This window comes from Talpa occidentalis, unplaced genomic scaffold, assembly GCF_014898055.3.
Source record: "Talpa occidentalis isolate TD23 unplaced genomic scaffold, MPIMG_talOcc4v2.1 talOcc4.3, whole genome shotgun sequence".
In the NCBI taxonomy this organism is placed as follows: domain Eukaryota; kingdom Metazoa; phylum Chordata; class Mammalia; order Eulipotyphla; family Talpidae; genus Talpa; species Talpa occidentalis.
The window spans coordinates 23,665,148-23,685,877 of record NW_023603184.1 but is presented as its reverse complement, the minus strand read 5'-3'; the positions used below and the strand labels follow the sequence as shown (position 1 = coordinate 23,685,877).

The following is a 20,730-nucleotide window of genomic DNA, read 5'->3' as shown; positions in this document are numbered from 1 at the left end:
ATTGTCCAGTTGTTCTTGTCTGCCTCCTCTCATCTTATATCCAGCCTGGTTTATACAGAGTGGTTTCTTATCTTCTTCCAGACCATTCCCCCAGAGCCCCATCTTCCACCCCTGCAGTGGTCTATCTAAGGTATTTTGTAAACAAAGGAAACTTCTAAGAAGAGCTTGGTTGCCAGCTGTTAAGATCACATTTTTCACATCTCCTCCATCTCTCCAAAACTCGATAACTAACTTCCTCCAGATGACAATTCGTTTTAGCTCAAAGATGGTGCTTTGCTTTGTGCACCATCCGCTGCATTCACTTGGTGCACATTTATTGAGTTTGACTTACTACTAGCTAGTTTCACCTCAAGGAGCTAAAATGATCATGGAGTCCAGTAGGGGCTTAGTTTTTGGTGGAAGAGGGGGCAGGGAACCCCCATCAGAACTTACCTAATTTTCATAAGAAGATGGCTTTGGTTGAGAAGAGAAAATTATAGTAAGTGAACCTGGATGCTGAGGCACATAATTCCATTTCATGCCTCTGTTTTGGACCATTTGGAAGGAGTAGATGCACCCCCATGGCCTACAGAACCCCCGGGAACTAGCCTGTTGTGCCCCTGCCTTCGAGGTAGAAGCTTCTGCCTATGTGGTTAGCAGTTCTGTGTAGGACTGTATTCTCAGGCCCCCAGCCTTCCCAATGCTGCTCTCTGAAATGCTCTCGGGTCTCCTCAGTCCGCATTCTTCTTCCCTCCACGTCACTGATTCATCTATTATGTTTCAGCTTAGACTCTTTCCTCCAGAGGGCCTTTCCTCATCCCCGAGACTGGGTTTGAACCCCTTTTCGGCGTTCCCCCAGCCTTGTTCTCTTGTCATCCTCATCATAGTCTCCAGTTATCGAGCCCATCATTAGCAGATCAGCTCCTTGACATCAGAAACTGATCCTAATTATCTTTGCTGTCCATTGTCATCACACAACTTGTTACCAGATGCTTTAGATAATTACCTGTTGGTGAAATAAGTGAAAGACGTGTAGAGTAATAACATCTCAGAAGCTGGAGCTAGCCAATGTGTGCTTGTCATTTGACATTGGATAAACTACTTAAATGTTACAGACCTTAATTTTTTTTTCCATCTGTCAAATGGGGATGGAGCACTATCTACTACTTATGTGGTATGAAGAGTAAATTTGGCAATGGAAGTAAGTTAGTTTGCATGGTGCTTTTATACAATAGGTACTCAATAAGTTAATGAGCTATAACTAATGATAAAATTATAAAGAGTGAATGCTAGGGAAGTAAGCTGATGTTTTCAGTAGAGGTACCAAAAAGCAATAACTTCCAGCATTGAACTGGAAGACACAGGATGTTATTTCCCAGTAACATCTGAAGCTGTACTGCGATTTTCAGTAATGCAAACTAATGTTCAGTAATGCAGTCAGAAGCATCGATGGAGTTTTCAATTAGGCCCAAGTTTACTTAGAAAGAGAGATGGTATAACTTATCTCAGGGGTTGGGGAAAATCCATCAAATCAATGTACGTTAAAACATAAAAGCTACTGCTGTCGCTGTTACTGACTTAAACAGAAAAAGCCAGAATACTTCCTTTCAGCCATTTAAAGGATTTCTAATTAGCATCCTTGCAATAACCACTGAGTTAGTTCCTGACCTAGTGATGTTGGTCTAACCTTGTCGTGCTTGCATTCACCCACTTAATCAGGGATACTTTCTTTTAAGTTGCCAGATGGTAAATATTTGGGACTCTTTGGGCCATAGGGTCTGTCTGGCAGCTACTCAGTTTCACCTTAGTAGTGAGAAAGGAGCTATAGACAGTATGGAAATGAATGGGCCTGTGTTTCTATAAAATTTATTTATAAAACAGGTGATGGGGTGCATTTGACCTTCAGGTCCTGGTTGACTGAGTTCTATATTAAAGGAGGAAATAGGTACCAAAAATGGACTAAATCTGTACCAAGCTAGCAGTAAAGGCCAAGACCAATAAGAACAGAGGATGGAGGAAAGAAGAGGGTAAGCTGGCCTCTGACCCTGTAGGAAGAAGCAGTATAGGAAGTGGGGGGTCCTGAGAGCCCTCAAGGGCAGGAACGAATCACACGGCTGACTCCCAATGCAGAAGCAGCTGTGCAGGTGTACCCAAGAGGACAGATGCCCCCAGACCTGCACTGGCCAGCCCAGGTACTTGCAGAGAGCATCCAGCTTTGGGGAGAAGTGACTGGAAGTCTGAAACCCACCTCACAGCATGTGTGTGAGTTCCTATGAACTGCTTCCCCTGTTTTTCTATGAAGTTGTCTCCATTCCACCCAAAGACCCTAAATGTACACTTGATCTTAGCCAAAAGGCCGAGAAATGATGTGACCCTAAATGTAGAAGCCTACTTCCTTGCTGGTTTCTAGGAGAGAGCCACTCTCTGCAAGCATTTCCTGTTGTTTTAATCACATGTGAATGTATGATGGTGTCACCAGGAGGGAAATGTTGCAGAGAACATGTCCCTTAACTTGCTGATAAGCCCACTTTTCCCTCTTTTTGATGCCTCTCTTCTGTAAGACAGTTATTGGCATGTGCAGGTTCCCCTGGGGGTCAGTTTCTGGCCCTAGAGACTTATCAAGGAGAATTGTCCCACCAAGATATTACACCGTCATCATGGCAGAAATTCTGGTGCTCTCGGTGGCTCCCCAGAAATATTCTGCAACCTCTTCATTCACACTCTCCTCGCTGCACTGCTTTGGTTTCACAGGTATATTAATTTTTATAAAGGAGAGCAAGGCTGAAGCAGGAGATCGGAGCCTCCCTGTGGGACTGGCCTCGGCTTAACACTCCCTTTTGCATTTACTAGCTGTGTGTTGTCAGCCAGTGACTCAGCCTCTCTGATTACTGCCTTCCCTGGGATGGTTGTGAAGATCCAGGCAAAGATTCTGATTGCCAAGCTCAGTCGCAGTTGGTGTTGGGATAATGCTAGTTTTCTTTTCCTGCCTTTATTTCCCCCTTTAAGCCCCAGGTTGGGAATATAAACTTGCATTTGGGTCTCTGTCACTCATTTACATCTTTGTTACAGTAATATAGAGGAAGTTGAACCATTTGCCTGGAAGTTGAACCATTTGCCTGGAAGTTGAACCATTTGCCTGGATTGACAGCTGGGATTGACTAGATTAATAGTCACTTGATATTCTTTCGAAATCATCAACTTTGCTTTGGGCCTGTCAAAATTTGAGAAAAAATGAAAGTGTGGAGGCTGCAGGCCTCCTTTTTCCCAGCCTGGACTGGCTGGTGACTTGTAAGGATCCTTCATTGTGGAAATGAATTTAGTATGTGCACTGGGTAAGCAGGGAAGAAGAGCATTCTGCTTCAGTTACACATTTCATTTTTCAATATGCTGGATCAGTGGATGAGCCCCAGAATTCATGATTATAGTATTGTAGATGGCATCTGGCTTACCAGATTTTACTCTGATCAGGCAAATAATTTCATTATTATGTTCCGAGTTTGATTTTAATTGCCAGGTTTGGGTGCCTGGACATCTTATTTCCCTTGAAACGCTTAGTAAAGAATTAAATTCTAGAAATTCTATGCTGGGCTGGCAAAACATTACTTGAATGACTTCCTTACTCCTACTTGTACCAGACTGAGTGAGGCAACCCCCTTTTTGATCCACAGCTCTGTAAACGTTCCCCTATCATAATAGCTTCACACTTTGCTGTTACTTTTGCTTATAGTCAGTCTCACCCACAGGACTTGGAACCCTTTAAAAGCATAAGCCATGTATTTATTGCTTTATCTCCTGCACCTGGGAAAGTCCCTGGAACAGAAATGTCAAAAATGTTAGCGGAATCAGCATGCGATGGATGGAGGAACAAATACTAAATGCTGTGGCTGTTTTAAGATTCCACAGAGAAACACCACCAAGAAATTCTGAGCCTCAATCGTATCCCTGTTTGCCATAGCTCCAGAATTCATTATTCAAGATTACAGAGGTCCCCCGGAACAACATTTAATAAGTTTTGGAATGTGTAAGTTTGTGTTAAAACCTCCAAGCTAGTTCGAGAGGGAGCTGCTTTCCACATTATATCCTGTAGCCCTGCACATGGGTGAGAAGCTCCTTGAATCCCTTTTCAACGTCACTCATGTGAAGAGCCCTTTGAGTCTTACAGAAACAGAGCAGATGCTGCCAGGAGTGTCTGAGTCATCACTCCAGACAGTGAGAGCTGTGTGTTCACTGGGCTGCCTCCAGCAAGCCTGGTGAGGTGGACGAGGCACAGGGGCCAAAGCCTGCCTTGCAAGGAGCCCTGGTTTGCAGAGGAACGAGGGGGAGCTTGCCAGAGATCTGCAGTCAGCCTAGGTGGGGGTGTGGGGAGTTGCTTGCAAAACCTGGGTACTTTTGAGTGTGGGAGGCCTCAGGAAGGGCAGTTCTTGTCCTCTACAGAGCTAGGTCAGCCAAGGTTGTTGGGGTGGCCCTGTTTCCACCCTGCTTATGGAAGACAGCAATGCCACCAGTATTTGGCACAGCTATACCTCATTTTAAGAGAGCCCAGTATATGTAAGTGAAATGAATGAATCTCCACACAGAGCTTTTTGCAATATGCTTTCTCCTCTTTATTCCTTTCCTCCTCGTGGTGAAGGAAGACAGTTTTAGTCACCATCTTCATTCAGTAGAGGCCAGCATGGAGACCTTGGACTTTAGTGTTCAGATTTTTGCTCTGCTGCTTCCCTAACTGTGACCTTGGGTTAGATGCTAACCTCTCTGAACTTCATTAAATCCACTTTCTAAGATGAACATGTGAATCAATGAAATCATTAATTAAAGAAAATTGTTAATGAAATTATTTAAAGCACTTAGCACAGTAGCTGGCAGTGGTTGGCACTCAGTAAATGGTAGTTATTAGTGTTTATTTTATTTTTACTTGTAAATAAGCTGGAGCTCAGCTAGACTAAGTAACTGGTTCCAGATTGCCAGTCTATTAGGATGGACTTGAACCCTTCCACAAAGTTCTGTGATTGTGTAATTTGAAGGATGTATGAGGAGCACAGAGGAGAATAAGACAATTATGTTACATTCTTTCCACCTCATCATGATTATCTGGATTTTAGAAGATGCCTTTTCCCTTACCAGAGAGTTACAAGGCTCTACTAAATGAGTGCTCCATTTACAAAAACTCAGTCTGCCCCCAACTTGTCACAGCCAGGTCTGTTGCATAAAACAAAACAGACACCTGGAGGAAATTGCTTCCTGATTTGGGTGAGTAAAGCCAGCGAACAATCTCTGGGGACTCTCCACCTTGGTGTATTTCTTTCTTTCTTTTTTTTTTTTCCAGAAGAAAAATTCTGTTTTTCCATTAAAAAGATAACTGTCAGGCTAAAGGCTCAGAAGTCTGGTAGAGCTGTGTGTGAGCGGTGACATCCGTGAAACCCTGGAATTATTTGATCTATCTGATACCAAGTGTCTGCATACTTGGCAGAATCAGGATAAATGACTGCTTTTTTCCTTCTGTTCCTGTGCATTTGGCCTAATACAATCATAGAGAGTGAATAATAGTCCAATTCAGCTCTCAGTTTCTGCCTTGATTCCTCCAGAGAAATACAATAAGCTCGTTCTTTGGTTGGCTTCTGATTTTGATTGGCAGAAAGACTACATTTTGCCAGCATCCTAAATTTCGAAGAACAAAAACCATACTTAAATTATTGCTCAACAGTTTGACATTCCCATTTTTAAAAAGAATCTCCTGCAGGGAAAAATTCTTCCTCAGAGAAGGACTTAAAGGTCAGAGAACTTTGCTGTAGAGTCTCTGAAAGCTGTTGATAAAAGACTTGGTGAAAATACCTCATCCTGCACCTACAGAAGAGCACACACTGTAGGTTTCCAGTTTATTGTCTATTTGCAAGATAGCGAAGACTAGGAGTGTAGCCAAAGTGTGGACTTTGAAAGAATGCTGCTTGTCACTACTGTGTGATCTTGAGTAACCTAAAGCCCTGTGCCTCAGTTTCCTCATTGGCTAATAGAGACACTCTTGCCTATCTCGTTGGATTTATGGCATGTGTGAAAAAAATCAGTAAAATCCAAATGCTTGCTAGCATTGGTGTCTGGCTCAAAGTGCAGACTTCGTAAATGTTGGCAATTATTCTTATTAATATATGATTATTAATATCGTCCTAGAGTATTTTTCCATGGAAACCTTTTGCCAAATAAAATCTTTATGTAAAGAGAAGTGCTGTGGTAAAAAGTGAAGCAGAGAACATATAAAAACAGATTGGCTCAACTCCCCTTTTCTACAATTGCTATGCACACTCCCTTCCCCACCCGCCCCCTCCTCATCCCAATTCCTCAGCGCATGGAACCCCAGTACCCTCCTACTCAGTGCTGTAATGGTCCTTGGCCTCTCACTCTGCACATACTGAATCCAGAGTCATGGGTCTGCTCTCACAGGTGTTGCTTTAACCCTTTGTTGTCATTCAGTGTCGGTGGGCAGAAAAATCAAAAGGAAAGGAAAGCCACTTCACAGCAGGCGTTTGTCCACATTTGTCTTCTCCCAAGGCCTCTTCTCTCCAAGTGGAATGTTCCAATTATTTTGGCCACTCTTTCCTGAGGGTGGTTTGTTGTCACCCTCCATCTTAGTCCTCAGCCTGGGCAAACTGTATTTCTCAATAGTGGTAGGAACACTTGTAAATTCTTAGTACCTGGTTTTTGGCTTTCAATATGAATTCCATCCCCTATGGAGGTAGTTAAAACTCCAGCCGTTTGGGGGCAGCCTCAGAGAGTCTGAACTGGTAGTTGTGGAGGAGAACTAGCAAAGCTGCTTCATCTGCTGAGCTCTCCGGTCCTAAGTTCAATAACAGTTGTGCCAACCACTGATCTAGACCTCGGGGAAGTCATCGCTGGCCCAAAGCTCTTTCCCCACTTTGGGAAATGAGTGACTGGAAGTAGTGGATCTCCAAGGTTCTGAAGATGCATGTCTATTGTGGCTGTGAGCAGGGCTGTGTGCCACAGGGCAAGAGCCTCACCTGCCTCCTTCTAAGTCATTCTGCATTAGTACCGGTCAAGAGCTCCTCAATTTTCATGGCCGCCAGGTCTCAGGGCTGAGTCGCAATGAGTCCGACTGTTGATAGAAATCTTTTTAGACATCCTGCTGCCCAGCCATGACTCCTGCTTCCTGTTTTCATGTAGTTTTTGGCTGTAGTGCCGAGACTCATACTAATCATTTGGAAATAAAAGGGAGCAGGTATACATTAAGGTTATTTAATGCTCAAAGTATGTATCATGAAAACATTCTGCAATCTACTAGATTAAAACTTCACAGGGGGAGCAAAAGGTGCATTTTCTTATCTGATTTGGAGTGTGTGCCCATTTTCTGCCCCCTCTGTTAGGACCGTGTTTGCCAAAATGCACCCCGTGGCAGGCTGTTTCCTTAAACTAACCCAGAAAATTAGTTCTATGACAAAAATGCATTTAGGAATCACACAATGGCATTGCCATTTTGGATATCTCTGGTGTAAGTAAGCATATTAAAGGCTCAGGGGAGTCTTGCAGGCAAGAAAACTCTGATCCTAGAACCCCATCTCTCTTTTCCTGCCTGCGTATATCCTTTAGTGGAAAGCACTTTGGGTTAACAGTACTGGGGAGACCCCTGTTTTGGAGGGTCTAGCTTCTGTCCCTACTGAAGCGGGGAGAGTAGGCTGGTGTCTTAGAGGATGGGGCTGTAGAATCCTCGCTCTCTCGGAGCCATGGATTTACAATAACGTCCAGCGCTGCCAAAGAACTGCTAGCTGTGGACGATGACCTCCTGCAAGAATGAGATGTGCCCCCTGTAAAGTGTTTACAGTCTCTCAGTGAAATTTCATACACCCTTAAAAAAAAGAGAGAAGGTTTTTTATGGTCAGTATTGTACTTTCTTACAGCCATATATGGTACAAGACGGAGAAATGGTCTTGACCAATTAAAACAAAAAACTTTTTCTTGAAACATTGTTAGGATTTTGAACAAGTAAGTTCAAGAGAGGAGAGAGATGTTTTGAGGATGATAATGACTTCAAAAATTGAAAGCTAAAGACTAGGAGATATATATATACATTTTTGCTTTTTAAAGGTGTCTTCCTCCCAAGCAGTTGAATGATTTGTCTTCTCATCCAGCAAAGTGGGAGGCTTTGGATGAAAAAACTAAGTGGGAGAGAGAGAGAGATTTTAAGATTTTACTCTTTTTAAGGTACTATTACATGGTCAGATGTAAACCAACTCTATGCCAGTATTTCCATCCAGTTTACCTTTGTTTAGCTTCACCAGTTCTTTATGATGGTAAATGGGATTCGAAAATATACATGGTGAAATTGGAGAAAATTTAGTGTCAATGATGTAGGGAAAAGGTCCGTCTTGATTTTCTCTCACTGTTTCTTACTTTCCAGCATAGACACAAATAACCTTATTACCCAGCATTTCATTTAGTTTTATCCAAAATAAGTCACTAAAGTAAAAGAATGAATGACCTTGTCATATATTAAAAGAAACACAACTCTAATTGCTGCAGCTGTCTAGGGTCCCTCTCTGTCCACTTCCTCCAGGTGGAAAAGTCACGAGGAAACCTGGAAACTTTGTGGCTCATGCAGGGCAGAGACAACTTCAGGCTACTAGGGTAACACACTTTCACATTCTGCGCACTTATTTTTTGTCAGCCGCTACAAGATACTGGTATATTAGTACATGACATTCCCAGTGGTCTACTGTAGCAAAATTGCCACCCTCCATAGAAGAAAAAAAGCATGAAAAGTAGCCCCCGAAGATTTCTAGTCTTTTCAGTTCACTTAAAGAGGGCATCTGGCATGATTCTCAAGGAAGGGCAAACCACACCTGATTTTAGTTTTGACCAGTTTGTGGGGGGCGTCCAATATGGATAAATGTTTTTTCCTTTGCTTTTTTCATTTTTCCAACAACCACTTCAGGCACCTAGTTTGGAATCAGTCATTCCTGCAAGTAAGCTGTGTGCATCTGCTAACCACAATGCAGGGCAGCAATTGCACAGGCCCTGGGGGAATCCCAACAGCCTTACAGCTCTTTAGAGAAAGAAGAAATGGCACCAGTTTGGAAGTTTGGGGGGTTTCCTAGAAAAAACAGTAGGGAGATAGTTTGGATGCTGAGGTTGGTGTAGATGTAAGGCAATGAGGCATCCCAGTCAGAAAAGCTTGGCCAGAGTCAGTGGTAGCCAGCTGATGGAGGAAGAAACAAGGGTGTTCCCACATGCCTGTTGGAGTTTGTTAGAAAGGATCACTATTCTTTTGAAACGAGTTGTTTTTAAGCTAGAATAAAATAAAATCGAGTAATCTTCAAGACTAAGTAATTTCATGGGATTCATTAACCATCAAACTAACAGGTCGACTTTTTTTTTTTTTTCAGTCAACAAATATTTATTAAGCCCTTAAGTGTGTGGACCTATACTAAGCACTGGAAATAAAGTGGTGAACCTCTTGCCTTTTAGGCTGTGCTGGTCAGAATTCTATAGCCCAATGTAATCCTATTACGTGTGATAAAAATGTAAATAATATTTACCTTTTGAGCCATTTAAAAATAGATAGTTCTGTGATAGTAAGTACATTTTTGTACATCCACCACCACCATCCATCTCCAGAATGTTTCATCTTCCACCAACTGGAACTCTATCCTCGAAACAGTGATTTCTCATTCCCTCCTCCCACAGCACCTCACAACCATGGTTCTACTTTCTGTCTCTATCAACTTAACTACATTAGGTACCTCGTATAAGTAGAAGCATGCAATATTTCTTATCTCATGACTGGCTTATTTCTCTTAGCATAATGTCTTCAGGTTTTGTCTGTGTTATAGGATGTCAGGACTCCCTTCCTTTTGAAGACTAAATTAATATCCCATTGCATGTGTTTGCCACAATTTGCTAATCCATTAATTTATCCAGACAGCATCCATTTTTGGATACATCCATCAATGGATGCTGGAGCTGCTTCCACCTTTTGGCTATCTTAAGTAATGTTGCTGTGAACTGCTTGCACTTCTTTTGGATATAAACCCAGAAGTGGAATTACTAGATTTTATTCTCTGTGTATTTTTTTTTAAAGATTTATTTTTATTTATTTATACAAGCACTGGGTACAGTCAGAAGCGTGGAGGGTGAGAGAATTCACCAGAGCCAGAGCAGGCAGAAGGACCGAAGTACACTGCTGGGGGGAGCAGCGGGCGGCAGGAGAGGTTTGTGCGCCATGTGGGACTCTCCTCCAGTGGCCGGGGAGCAGCCGGGGATCGAACTAGCGCTGCAGAGGCTGTGGGCAGCTTCGCAACCCAGCGCTCAACCGCTGCGCCACCAGGGAGGCCCTCTCTGTGTATTTTTTTGAGGAGCTGTCATTGTATTTCCCACACGGCTATGATCAGTTTACATCCCACAGCACAAGCATAAGTGTTTCTATTTCTCAATATCCTTACAAACACTTTTATCTTGTTGTTTTAATAATAGCCATCTTGATGAGTATGAAGTGGGATCTCATTGTTTTTTTTATCTGTATTTCCTAATAATTAATGGTGTTGAACATCTCATTTTCTTACTGATAATTTGCACATCTTCTTTGGTGAAATCTCTATTCAAGTCCTTTGCCTTTTTTTTTTTACAATCTGTGTTTTTTGTTTTTGTTTTTGTTTTTTTTTGGGGGGGTTATAGGAGTTCTTTATATATTCTGGATATCCATCCCTTATCAGATACATACTATGCAAATATTTTCTCCCACTCTGCAGATTGCCTTTTTATTCTGTTGGTAGTGTGATCAAAATCCCTTTGATGCACAAAAGTTTTTGATTTTAATAAAGTTCAACTTATCTTTGTTTTCTTATAAGAATTTTGTAGTTTTAGCTCTAAAGTTTAGGTCTTTGATTAATTTTGAGTTATTTTTTTATTTTCTATAGGAGTCCAACTTTCCTTTTTTTTTTTTTTTTTTTTTTTGGCATGTGGATATCTAATTCTCCTAGCATTATTTGTCAAAGTGACTTATACTCCACTGAATAGTCCAGAAAAATCACTTGACCATAAATGACAAGATTTATTTCTGAGCTCTCTAGCCTAGTCCATTAGTCTATATGTCTACCTTTATGACGGGACCACTCTGATTTCATTACTATAGCTTTGCCATAAGTTTTAAAACCAGAAATTATGAAACCTCCAACTTTGTTCTTTTTGAAGACTGTTTTGGTTATTTGGAGGTCTTTGAGATTCCATATGGATTTGTTTATTTCTGTAAAAAGCATCATTGACATTTTGATAGGGATTGCATGGACAGAGTAACTTCTTAAATATATTTGTTTATATAGATCAACATCTTTATTCTAACTCAAATGTTCTAGGAGCTTTTGGCACTGCAGACACAAAGCTAGTTCCCTGTCACTCCACACCCTTCACTTTCTTTTTTTTTTTTTAAAGATTTATTTATGCATACAAGAGCTGGTGTGTAGGCCAGAGGTGCAGGGTGTGAGAGGATTCACCAGAGACCGAGTGGGGGAGCAGAACAGCAGATTGACTGAAACACACTTGGAGGGAAGCAGCGGGCCAAACAGGAGAGGTCTGCTGTGCCCTGTGGGTCAGCTCCCTGGCTGGGATCAAACTGGTGCTGCAGAGGCTGCTGATAGCTTCATAGTGTGAAATATGCCAGGGACACCGCACACCCTCACTTTCTTTGCTGATTCTCATGCCTCCTCCTCACTCCCCTCCTCCTGTACCCCCAAGGATGCTCTCTAAAAAGGAGCTTCAGGGAAGACTATGTTTAAGCCTATGCCCCTAATACCAGGCACTGATCTCAATGGTGATGAGAAGCAACTCCAACCAGGCTCAAGGAATCCTGCAGAACCACTAAGTGCTCTAAGTGAGGTACTCATGCCCTGCTGTGGTCTGGTGGCTAACAGTGTTGTAAAGAAAGTGACCAGAGCATCCCTGAAAACAATCTCCAGCCTCTGTGGCATTTGGAAAAAATGCCATGCATTTGGAAAAAAAACGGTTTCAATTATCCTAACAAATTTGAATGCTTAAGATTGACATCCTGACAAAAAATAGCAAATTACAACATTTTCTAAGATCCAATTATCGAGCCTTTTCCTAAAGTGTGAGGAGAGGATTTTGGCAGGAAATCTCCTCAGGGCAGATTTAAAATCACAGTAGCAGTGACTGGAGCTGGGACCAGCCACTTAGAACATGCCCCTGGAGTGCCTGCTAGCTTGGGGTCCAGACTACTGACATCTCCTTAATAGTGAAGCTGGAAACAGAAGAAACTTTGGGTCAGTGTTGGCCCTTGTAGAGGGAGCGAGGAAGACATGCTTATTTTTCTGCCTTACACATTTTTTCCTTTAGAAAGTATTTTGATTATGGTCAGGAAAGGTTAAGGCTGGTTGCCAGGAAAACCAAACTTTTCCCCTCCCTAGGAGGATTAATGATCTCCCTAAACTCTTAAAAAAAAAAGCCTTTTCTCTTCTTCAAAAGCCTCCTGTCTGCAGTGTTTCAAATGAGACTTTTCCTGCTTGTGGTGGTTTGACAGTTGGTGGTGGTGAGCTTGTAAGCTGGACTTCTAGAGCGGAGGTGTTCCGGCTGCTGGCATGATCCATGCATGGATCATAACGTCCATGCAGGGGCTCTGACCATTGTTCAGTGTGGACAAGCCTTGACTATATCAGAGTCCACTGCACCTTGTAAGAGCATCTCTGATTGTTTTCAGTTTGCCTTTGAATATTTGGATGTTTATTGGGCTGTGTGATAATTTGCCATTCTTGCTCTGTGTTTGGTGGTCAAAAACTGAAAGTCATTATTTTTCAATTGATTTTGGCCAAACAAGTCCCAGTCATGTTGCCAGGTCTGGCCAATCTCAGTAAAATATCATGTGCTAACCACATACGTATAAATAAATTATGGTCTAGAAAGCAGCCATTTCAGAATTCCCTTATTTGGGCCTTCTGGTTTGATTTCTATTTGGTTGATTACATTTCCCAAAAGAATTAATATAAAGAAAGTGTCGCTAAAATGCTTTTTACCTATTTCACATATAAGCATTCCTTGGTTTAATGGAACTTCAGTCTTTCAGATACCTGCATGATTTTTGTAAAATCTGTGAACCACTTGAGTTTTTGTTCATTGCATATTTCCCTTAAATCAACTCAAATTTTAAATCTACATTTAATATCTGTGAAATTGTTCATTTATATATGGGCTGCTTGCCTTTTCTAATATGTAATCATATGTAATTTTTTTTTTTTAAAGTTTTCAATTTTTTTTTTTTAAGATTTTTTTTTTTAAGATTTATTTATTTATTTATGCAAGCAGTGGTTACAGTCAGAAGCACGAGAGGGTGAGAGAATTCACCAGAGCCAGAGCAGGGAGCAGAGCAGGCAGACTGAAGTACACTGCTGAGGAGAGCAGCGGGCGGCAGGAGAGGTCTGTGCGCCATGTGGGACCCTCACCCGGCGACTGGGGATCGAACTGGTGCAGCAGAGGCTGCGGGCAGCTTCGCAACCCAGCGCTCAACCGCTGCGCCACTGAGGAGGCCCTCATATGTAATTTTTAAAATCATTCATGTGCCATTAAAAATCGTTTCATTTACTTCCCTGACTCACAAAGAATTGTTGGAAAAATACTTAAGTTCAGAACATTTTTTAAGATAAACTATATTTTTCTAAACAGGTTTAGATTTACCCCAAAATTGGTAAAAATAGTATAGGAAGTTCTCATAAACACTGCTGAGAGCTCCAGTTTCTCCTATTAGTAATATCTAACATTCTTTTGTACTGTTCTTCCTTCTCCCTCTTAGATTCCTTTGCTCTAACAAAGGTCATATACATGAGAAGAGAAACAAGAGCTGTCAATTATTAGAGAGAGAAGTGCTCTTAATTTAAAGAACTTGCCCAATCCTCCCCAGGCTAATTTTCACAGAGTACTAGGTTTTCTGAATTCATTTGCACCTCACTCAAGGTTGAATATCTCTTAACCCAGCCAGTTTTCTCCATTTATTAGTAACAAATGGGCATGTGTGAAGGTTAAGAAACACCTGTGAGTGGCTGCAGCCTTGGTGGACTTAGTGACAGGTTGGCCAGGGCTCAGCCCCACAGGGCCTCTCAAATACTCACTGAGGTTTGAATGGAAACTGAGCTGAAAGGACTCCAGAGAATTAGCTCATCCTCTTTTTTACAAATGGGGCAACTGAGGCCCAGAGGGGTAGAAAGACCTATTCAGGACCACCCCATGAGTTGGTGACAAAACTTGAGGCTTGGCTACCCAGCCACAACTCCTGTGTCTCAGAAGCCTGGTAAGGAGGGTTCTATGCTAGGGGTCACAGAACCCAGCTTAGAAATGGCAGATTTCCAAAGAAAGTGGAACCGGCCCCAAACAGTCACTTTAGCCAAAGTCTGTCTGAGATCACTGGGTTGTACCTGAGGAATGACAAAAATATGTCAAGTTACCTGCACAACCTGGAGCGCCCTTCACTGTGAAGGTTTCCAGATATGACATTAGTACCTGGTATTGATGATCCGGCCCTTTTATGCCCTGGTGCCCTTTAGCTCTACTCAAGTTGCTTCTCTTCTAGAAACCAAATTCAGAATTATCTCCAAGGCTGCTTTGTGTAGCTGTAACGATTTAGTAAGGAGGGAAGCCCAAACTAAATGCCCAATCCTAAAGCTCTAGGTCCTAATCTTGATTTTTTACCCCCTGAGTACAGGTGGGAAATTTTTAATGAAACACTAATGACTAATGACAGATCTTATATCTCTCTCACCTTAAATGTGACTTGAAAATGTCAAAACTTTCTACAGGAAGTCAGAAGCCATTTACCACTCTTGAGGGTAGGTTTAGGGCAACAGGGAGGGGACTCTGCCCTGGAGGAACTCACAGGTCAGAGGATTAACGGTCCAACCCATATCAGAAGCATTGTGTGACAACCCAAGTTCACATCCTCTGCAAAAGGTTCCCAGATTTCCTAGGGAGGATTTGAAGATCCCAATCTTTGGGTCTCATGGAACTTGATCCCTCTACAGAATTTTACTCTGTTTCTGTGGTCTCTTGTGAGAATTGCTACCTCTTTGAACAGCGAACTCCTGGATGGCAGGAGCTGTGTTTTATTCAACTCATTCCCAATGCCTGGTATAAGTAAGTGATCGCCCAGGCCCTTTTATGGGGAGATATGGGCAGTGTCCAAGAAAAACACAGAGTAGAAAGAAAAATGCCATGTGATACAATGTAGTTCGTTGAGCTTGAGGGTCTTAGGTAGCTTCACAGAGAAAAGGGCATCCGGACTGGGGTTTGGAAGACAAAGTAGGAGTTTCTGGAAGCCATTTTGGCATGGCTTTTAAGGTGACTGTGAATGTCTGTCCTGTCTACATTGTGTGAGCCCTTTGCCTGCACCCGGCATGCTTCATCTGAAGAACACACATCTTCAGCTAGTCTGCATGTTTCACTTAGATAAGTGTTTAACTCAGGGTCAGTCCTTAGTTATAGGTTAATTTCTAGCTGTGTGTGTTAATGTTAAAAACACAGGAATGGTAAGAGGGGTATTTCTTGTTGAAACTGTTTCAAGCAAGCTTTGTAGGAATTCCAAGGAATGTGTGGGAACCGAGAAGTCATGTTGATCCATGTACTTATACTCTGTGGAGAATAAGCCTAGAACTTAGGCAAGAGGGGTGTCATCTATGTGAGTTGTAGTCTATGTGAGTGTAGAATGTGATGTTCCATTTCCTGTAAGGGCATTGTTGCAACCTGACCCCCAATCCCCTTTTCTTTAGCATGTATTTTCTAGCAATTGGTAAACCTTACTAATTATATTAGTTATCATCTGATCCTCTCTGCTAGAATGTAAACTCCATGAAGGCAGGCAGGGATCTTTGCTTTGTCATTGATATATCTCAGGTACCTAGAACAGTGTCTAGCATATGGTAGATTCTCCTAAATGAGTGCATTATTATATGAATGAGTATGGTGAATGAATGACCAGATCCTTCTACCCTAGACCTGAGCCCAGGTAAAGGGAAAGAGTAGTCCTAAGAAAAATGGGACTTGGGGTTGGAGGGCCACTGGCTTCTCACCCAGAGAGCCAGCTGCCTCCTTTCCAGTGTCTGGACTGGATGATCCCCCAGGGATGTCAGGAACATACCTAAGTTATAGAAAAGGCAATGCCCAGAGAACACCTGAGGCATTTAAGTGACAGTTTTTAAATATGTTCTTCATCAAAGGAGGTAGTTGTGGTGTAGTCCTAAGAGCACTGTCAGTAGACTTGGTTCCAAATCCAGGATATGTCCATTTATAGCCATGTGGTTTAGCGTCCATCATTAGCCCTCCCTGAGCCTCAACTTCCTCACTCATAAAACGGGGCTAGTGGCCCACTTCTTCACAGCTTCCCTAGCACTGCATCCCCTGATAGGCAGGAGGCCCTGGAGTGGGCCTGCCGGGACCCTCTGAAAGGCGGCGGTGTGGGTGGGTTCCATGCGGCTGTTTCCAAGCCAGCCTGCGCTCTCCCCAGGAAAAGATCCAACAACGCCCCATGAGTTTTGTTAGGGAGGATTGTGCAGCAGTACCCCCCCTTCCAAACCCAAATCCCCAGTAAGTCAGAAAGATGTATGTGTTTTAAAACATTGGGAGGTCTGCTTTGGATCACCCTGGAGCTGTGGCTTCCCTGAGCAGCTGAGAAGGAAAGGGAAGCACTCGGCGTTCTTGCCCCACACAGGGACTGCCTTCACGTGGCTTTGGCGGCCGTTGACTTTTAAATCATAAAAAGCCGCTCTATATACAGTTTACTCTGTTGCTAGAAGGCAGCGAAACATAGGTATTAAAAAAAAAAAAAAAAAGCAGAAGAAGCAGCCGTTAATCCCGCCAGGCTTCTGGGCACTGGAGCAGTTGCGGATGACAAAAGTTAATTAGAAACATGAGCAGTTTAACAGAAAACACTTGTGACAATTGGAAGGGCCGCCTCTCCGGTTGGAGAATTCTTAGGGAGACGTTGCGGGAGAAAGTGACTGCTGCTAGGTAAGTTGAGTCATTGTGACTTTGCAGATGCGCGCATCGGGGGCACGACCTGTCTGTTCCACCCGCTGGGTGGGCACGGGGTGGGCGTGGGTGGGTAGGCGCGGGTGGGCACGGGGCTCAGCTGCGACCCCCATCCCTCCAGCCCCTCCACTTTCGTCCTGACAGCTTCCCTCACTCAGGACAGGGCGCAGAGGGCGCTGCGTGGCCAAGGGCTGCCTCCGGGAGGGCGCTGCGAGTTTTCATTTCTGCGATACGGTCCGGCCGCCTTGGTGGCTAGCAGAACTCCAGTTTGAAACCTGCCCTTCCCAGAATAATTCCGGTTGTAGTTTCGAAATACTTTGAGGCTTTTCTGAGAAAAGAATCTGGCTGGGGAAACACTCGCTGAGCGCCAAGGGGAAGCCTTGACTTTCAGATAACCTACGTGTTTTCTTGCCCACGGTGAAGCCAGTGTGCAGTTCAAACTCTAAAGCTAGACGGTCTTATTTTTTTTTTTTTGAAGTCCATGTTTGTAGCTCTTTGAAATTACCAACACAGGATACTTCATGTGCTGTGATAAGACTTAGCAACCTTGGTGGGTGATCATTCTCCTCTAAAGATTATATTTGGTTTCTCTTCTTTTTCTGTCTTTTTTTTGGGGGGGGGGTTGTTCTGTTTTAATGTCTCTGCTCCATTGTTTTCTTAAAGGTGGATATTTTTTGATTCTTCTGTACAGCTGGTAAATGGGGATGTGGGTTGAATAATGCAAAGTAGTAGATGTTTCCTGTATCTTTCTCTATCACCACAGTGGTGTGAATTTTTGTTTGTTTTCCATCAATGTATATGTTTAATTGCAGCTTGTACATGTGTGCATGTGTGCAGCTCGGCTTGCAGTTTCATAGCATGCACCAAAATGTGGTGGGGGAGTGTGACCTGTGCATAGTATGGAGAGGGGGACCTGGAGGTGGGGTTTCAAATGGAACCACAGGTCATGTACACAGTGGGTTATGGAGCTACAGGGCACTTGCACTGGGAGCGCTGGGCTGTGTACCGAGGTGGCGCTTCCCCTCATCTTCAGTGCAGCCTTAGATGTCATTCAGGTCTCTTTCTCTTCCCCATCTCTGCAGAGCTATTGGCCAGCCCAGCCTCCTCCCACCCCGGAATGAGCGAGAATGTCCCAGCTCCCCTGGAGAGCTGCAGCACCTCCCCGGCTGCTAACTGCAGCGCCTCCTCGTCCATCCCCCAGCCCGGTGCCGCCTCCAAGCCCTGGCGCAGCAAGTCCATCAGCGTGAAGCACAGCGCCACCTCGTCCATGCTCTCGGTCAAGCAGCCGGTGCCCGAGGGCCCCAGGCCCACCCCTGAAGCCATGAAGCCCGCCCCCAACAATCAGAAGTCCATGCTGGAAAAGCTTAAACTTTTCAACAGTAAAGGGGGCTCCAAGGCGGGTGAGGGCCCAGGGTCCCGGGACACGAGCTGCGAGCGGCTGGAGATCCTGCCCAGCTTTGAGGAGAGTGAAGAAATGGAGGCCACCAGCCGCTCGCTGTCCACTCCGGGCCCCGCATCCAACAGCCCCAAGATCGCACTCAAGGGCATTGCCCAGAGAACTTTTAGCCGGGCACTGACCAACAAGAAGAGTTCTCCGAAAGGCAGTGAGAAGGAAAAGGAGAAACAGCAGCGGGAGAAAGAAAAGGAGAAAAGCAAGGATCTGGCCAAGAGAGCCTCCGTGACAGAGAGGCCGGACCTCAGAGAGGGGCCAAAGGAAGACCCCAGCGGGGCAACGGTGACAGAGATGCCAAAAAAGTCCTCCAAGATTGCCAGCTTCATCCCCAAAGGGGGGAAGCTCAACAGTGCCAAGAAGGAGGCCCCTGCCCCTTCCCACAGTGGAATACCAAAACCAGGAATGAAGAGTGTGCCCACGAAATCCCCAAGTGCCCCAGTTCCCTCCAAAGAGGGGGAGCGGAGCCGGGGTGGGAAGCCAAGCTCAGGGCTCCCCCAGCAGAAGCCCCAACTTGATGGCAGACACTCCAGTTCCTCCTCCAGCCTGGCATCCTCGGAAGGGAAAGGCCCAGGAGGGACCAGCCTGAACCACAGCATCAGCAGCCAGACTGTCAGTGGGTTCGTGGGGACCACCCAGACCACAGGAAGCAATACTGTCAGTGTCCAGCTACCTCAGCCCCAGCAGCAATACAGCCACCCCAACACTGCCACGGTCGCGCCTTTCCTGTACAGGTAAGAGCTCCTCCCCACCTGCCATTCCTGGCCAAAGAAACTTTCTAGTGAGTCCTCATAGGTCCTATGAGGGCAGGAATCAGGAACATTAAGCTAACAGCTTAGCTACCCCCATCAGTTTGCAGGAGAGATGTGCACCGTGTGTTCTAGGACGCAGTGAATACAAGGGCTTAGGAGGAGAGTCAGAGAAAACTGGAAGAGGAAGTAAAATTGGAGCTGACCCAGGATTAGTAGTTCATCAGGCGTGTGGAGACCCAAAGGCATTTCAGAAGCAGCTGGTAGCATGAGCAGATGTCTAAAGGGTAGTGGTAGGGTGTCCTCTGCGGCTCCCCTATTAGTCCTAACTTCCTGAGCCTACTTTAAAAGATGAAAAACACAAAACCACCTTGCTGAATAGCTGAGACTTCTGTGTCTGCCTTGGACTTCCAGGCCCTCACTTTTCATACCACATCCCACGCGTTACGTGTTGTTTCAGTCCCTGATTGTGTGCTGGGTTTTGGAAGGGAGAGAGAGAGATGAGGGAGAAAGGGTAGTGGTAATGAGGAACCAGTTCTCGAAGAACAAAAGAATGTTGTATGGAGCAGACACGCCTGGGTGTTTGTGTCTGACTCCGTCGTCCTGTCTGTCATCTGTCTCTCAGTCTCACCCGCTCTGTGGGCAGAGGGGACCATGTGGAGCCAGGAGCTGCTGGCTCTGTGTAGTTCTGGAGCTCAGCCTGCCCCACAAACCTCTGTGGCATGGAGGACACAGGCTCCGATTGCTACTGGATGCATGAGGATGAGCCCTTTCCAGGCAGCTGGGAGCTCCCCCTACTCATTGCTCTGGAGGGCATCCCAGAGCTTTGCACACAGCAGTCAGTTTGAGCCTGTGCCACCAGCCTACTGATGTGTAGTGCTATTCACTAGGCTGCACGGCTGGTAACTAATACCTCTGCTAGCAAATGGTAACTAATAACCTCTGCTAGCAAAAGAGGACTAGTGATTGTCCCATGATATCATGTTCAGGCACTTACTGCAGCTCTTCTCATAAGCACATATACATCTGTGTACACTCATAAACCCATCCACAGGTGGGGACATACAGTGTCCATCCCATGTAAGTGTGGACGCACGTATGCATTCCTGTGTCAAATGCAAGTGTACCTGTATGTGCTTGTATTCATTTGGGTAGACGCGTGTCCATGCTTTCAGCTTCCCAGGTTTAAATGACTCCCCGCACAATTATATGGTCCCTCTCTCCCTCCTGCATTGTGTTCTAGTAGACTCTGGAGTGAGGGATTTCAGAGGACAGCTCACTGACATCCAGCCAATGTCCCTGTCCTCTTATTCTCTGCTCACCCTCTCCTTCAGTGAGGGTCGCACTGATCTTTTAAATCAGGAGCTGATCATCTTTTTATTAAATCGAGACAACCACTCAGCTAAAAAGTCCCGAGGAGAGCATAAGACTGGATAATGACTCAGCACTCGTCTCTATGCACAGCATTTCATACAAATGTTCTCTGAACCATGGAGGCAACTGAATAGCTCCATTTCAATAACATTATTAATC

At 44.4% G+C, this 20,730-nt stretch overlaps 1 protein-coding gene across 1 annotated transcript in view; it reads left to right on the top strand.

Annotated features, from left to right (window-relative positions):
- The window catches only part of NAV2 (neuron navigator 2), a 382,500-nt gene that overhangs the window by 208,450 nt on the left and 153,320 nt on the right, over positions 1 to 20,730 (top strand). The window contains exon 7 of the mRNA XM_037522590.2: positions 18,081 to 19,182. Within this exon, the coding sequence (XP_037378487.2) occupies positions 18,081 to 19,182 (1,102 nt within the window). The remainder of the gene's footprint in view (positions 1 to 18,080; positions 19,183 to 20,730) is intronic.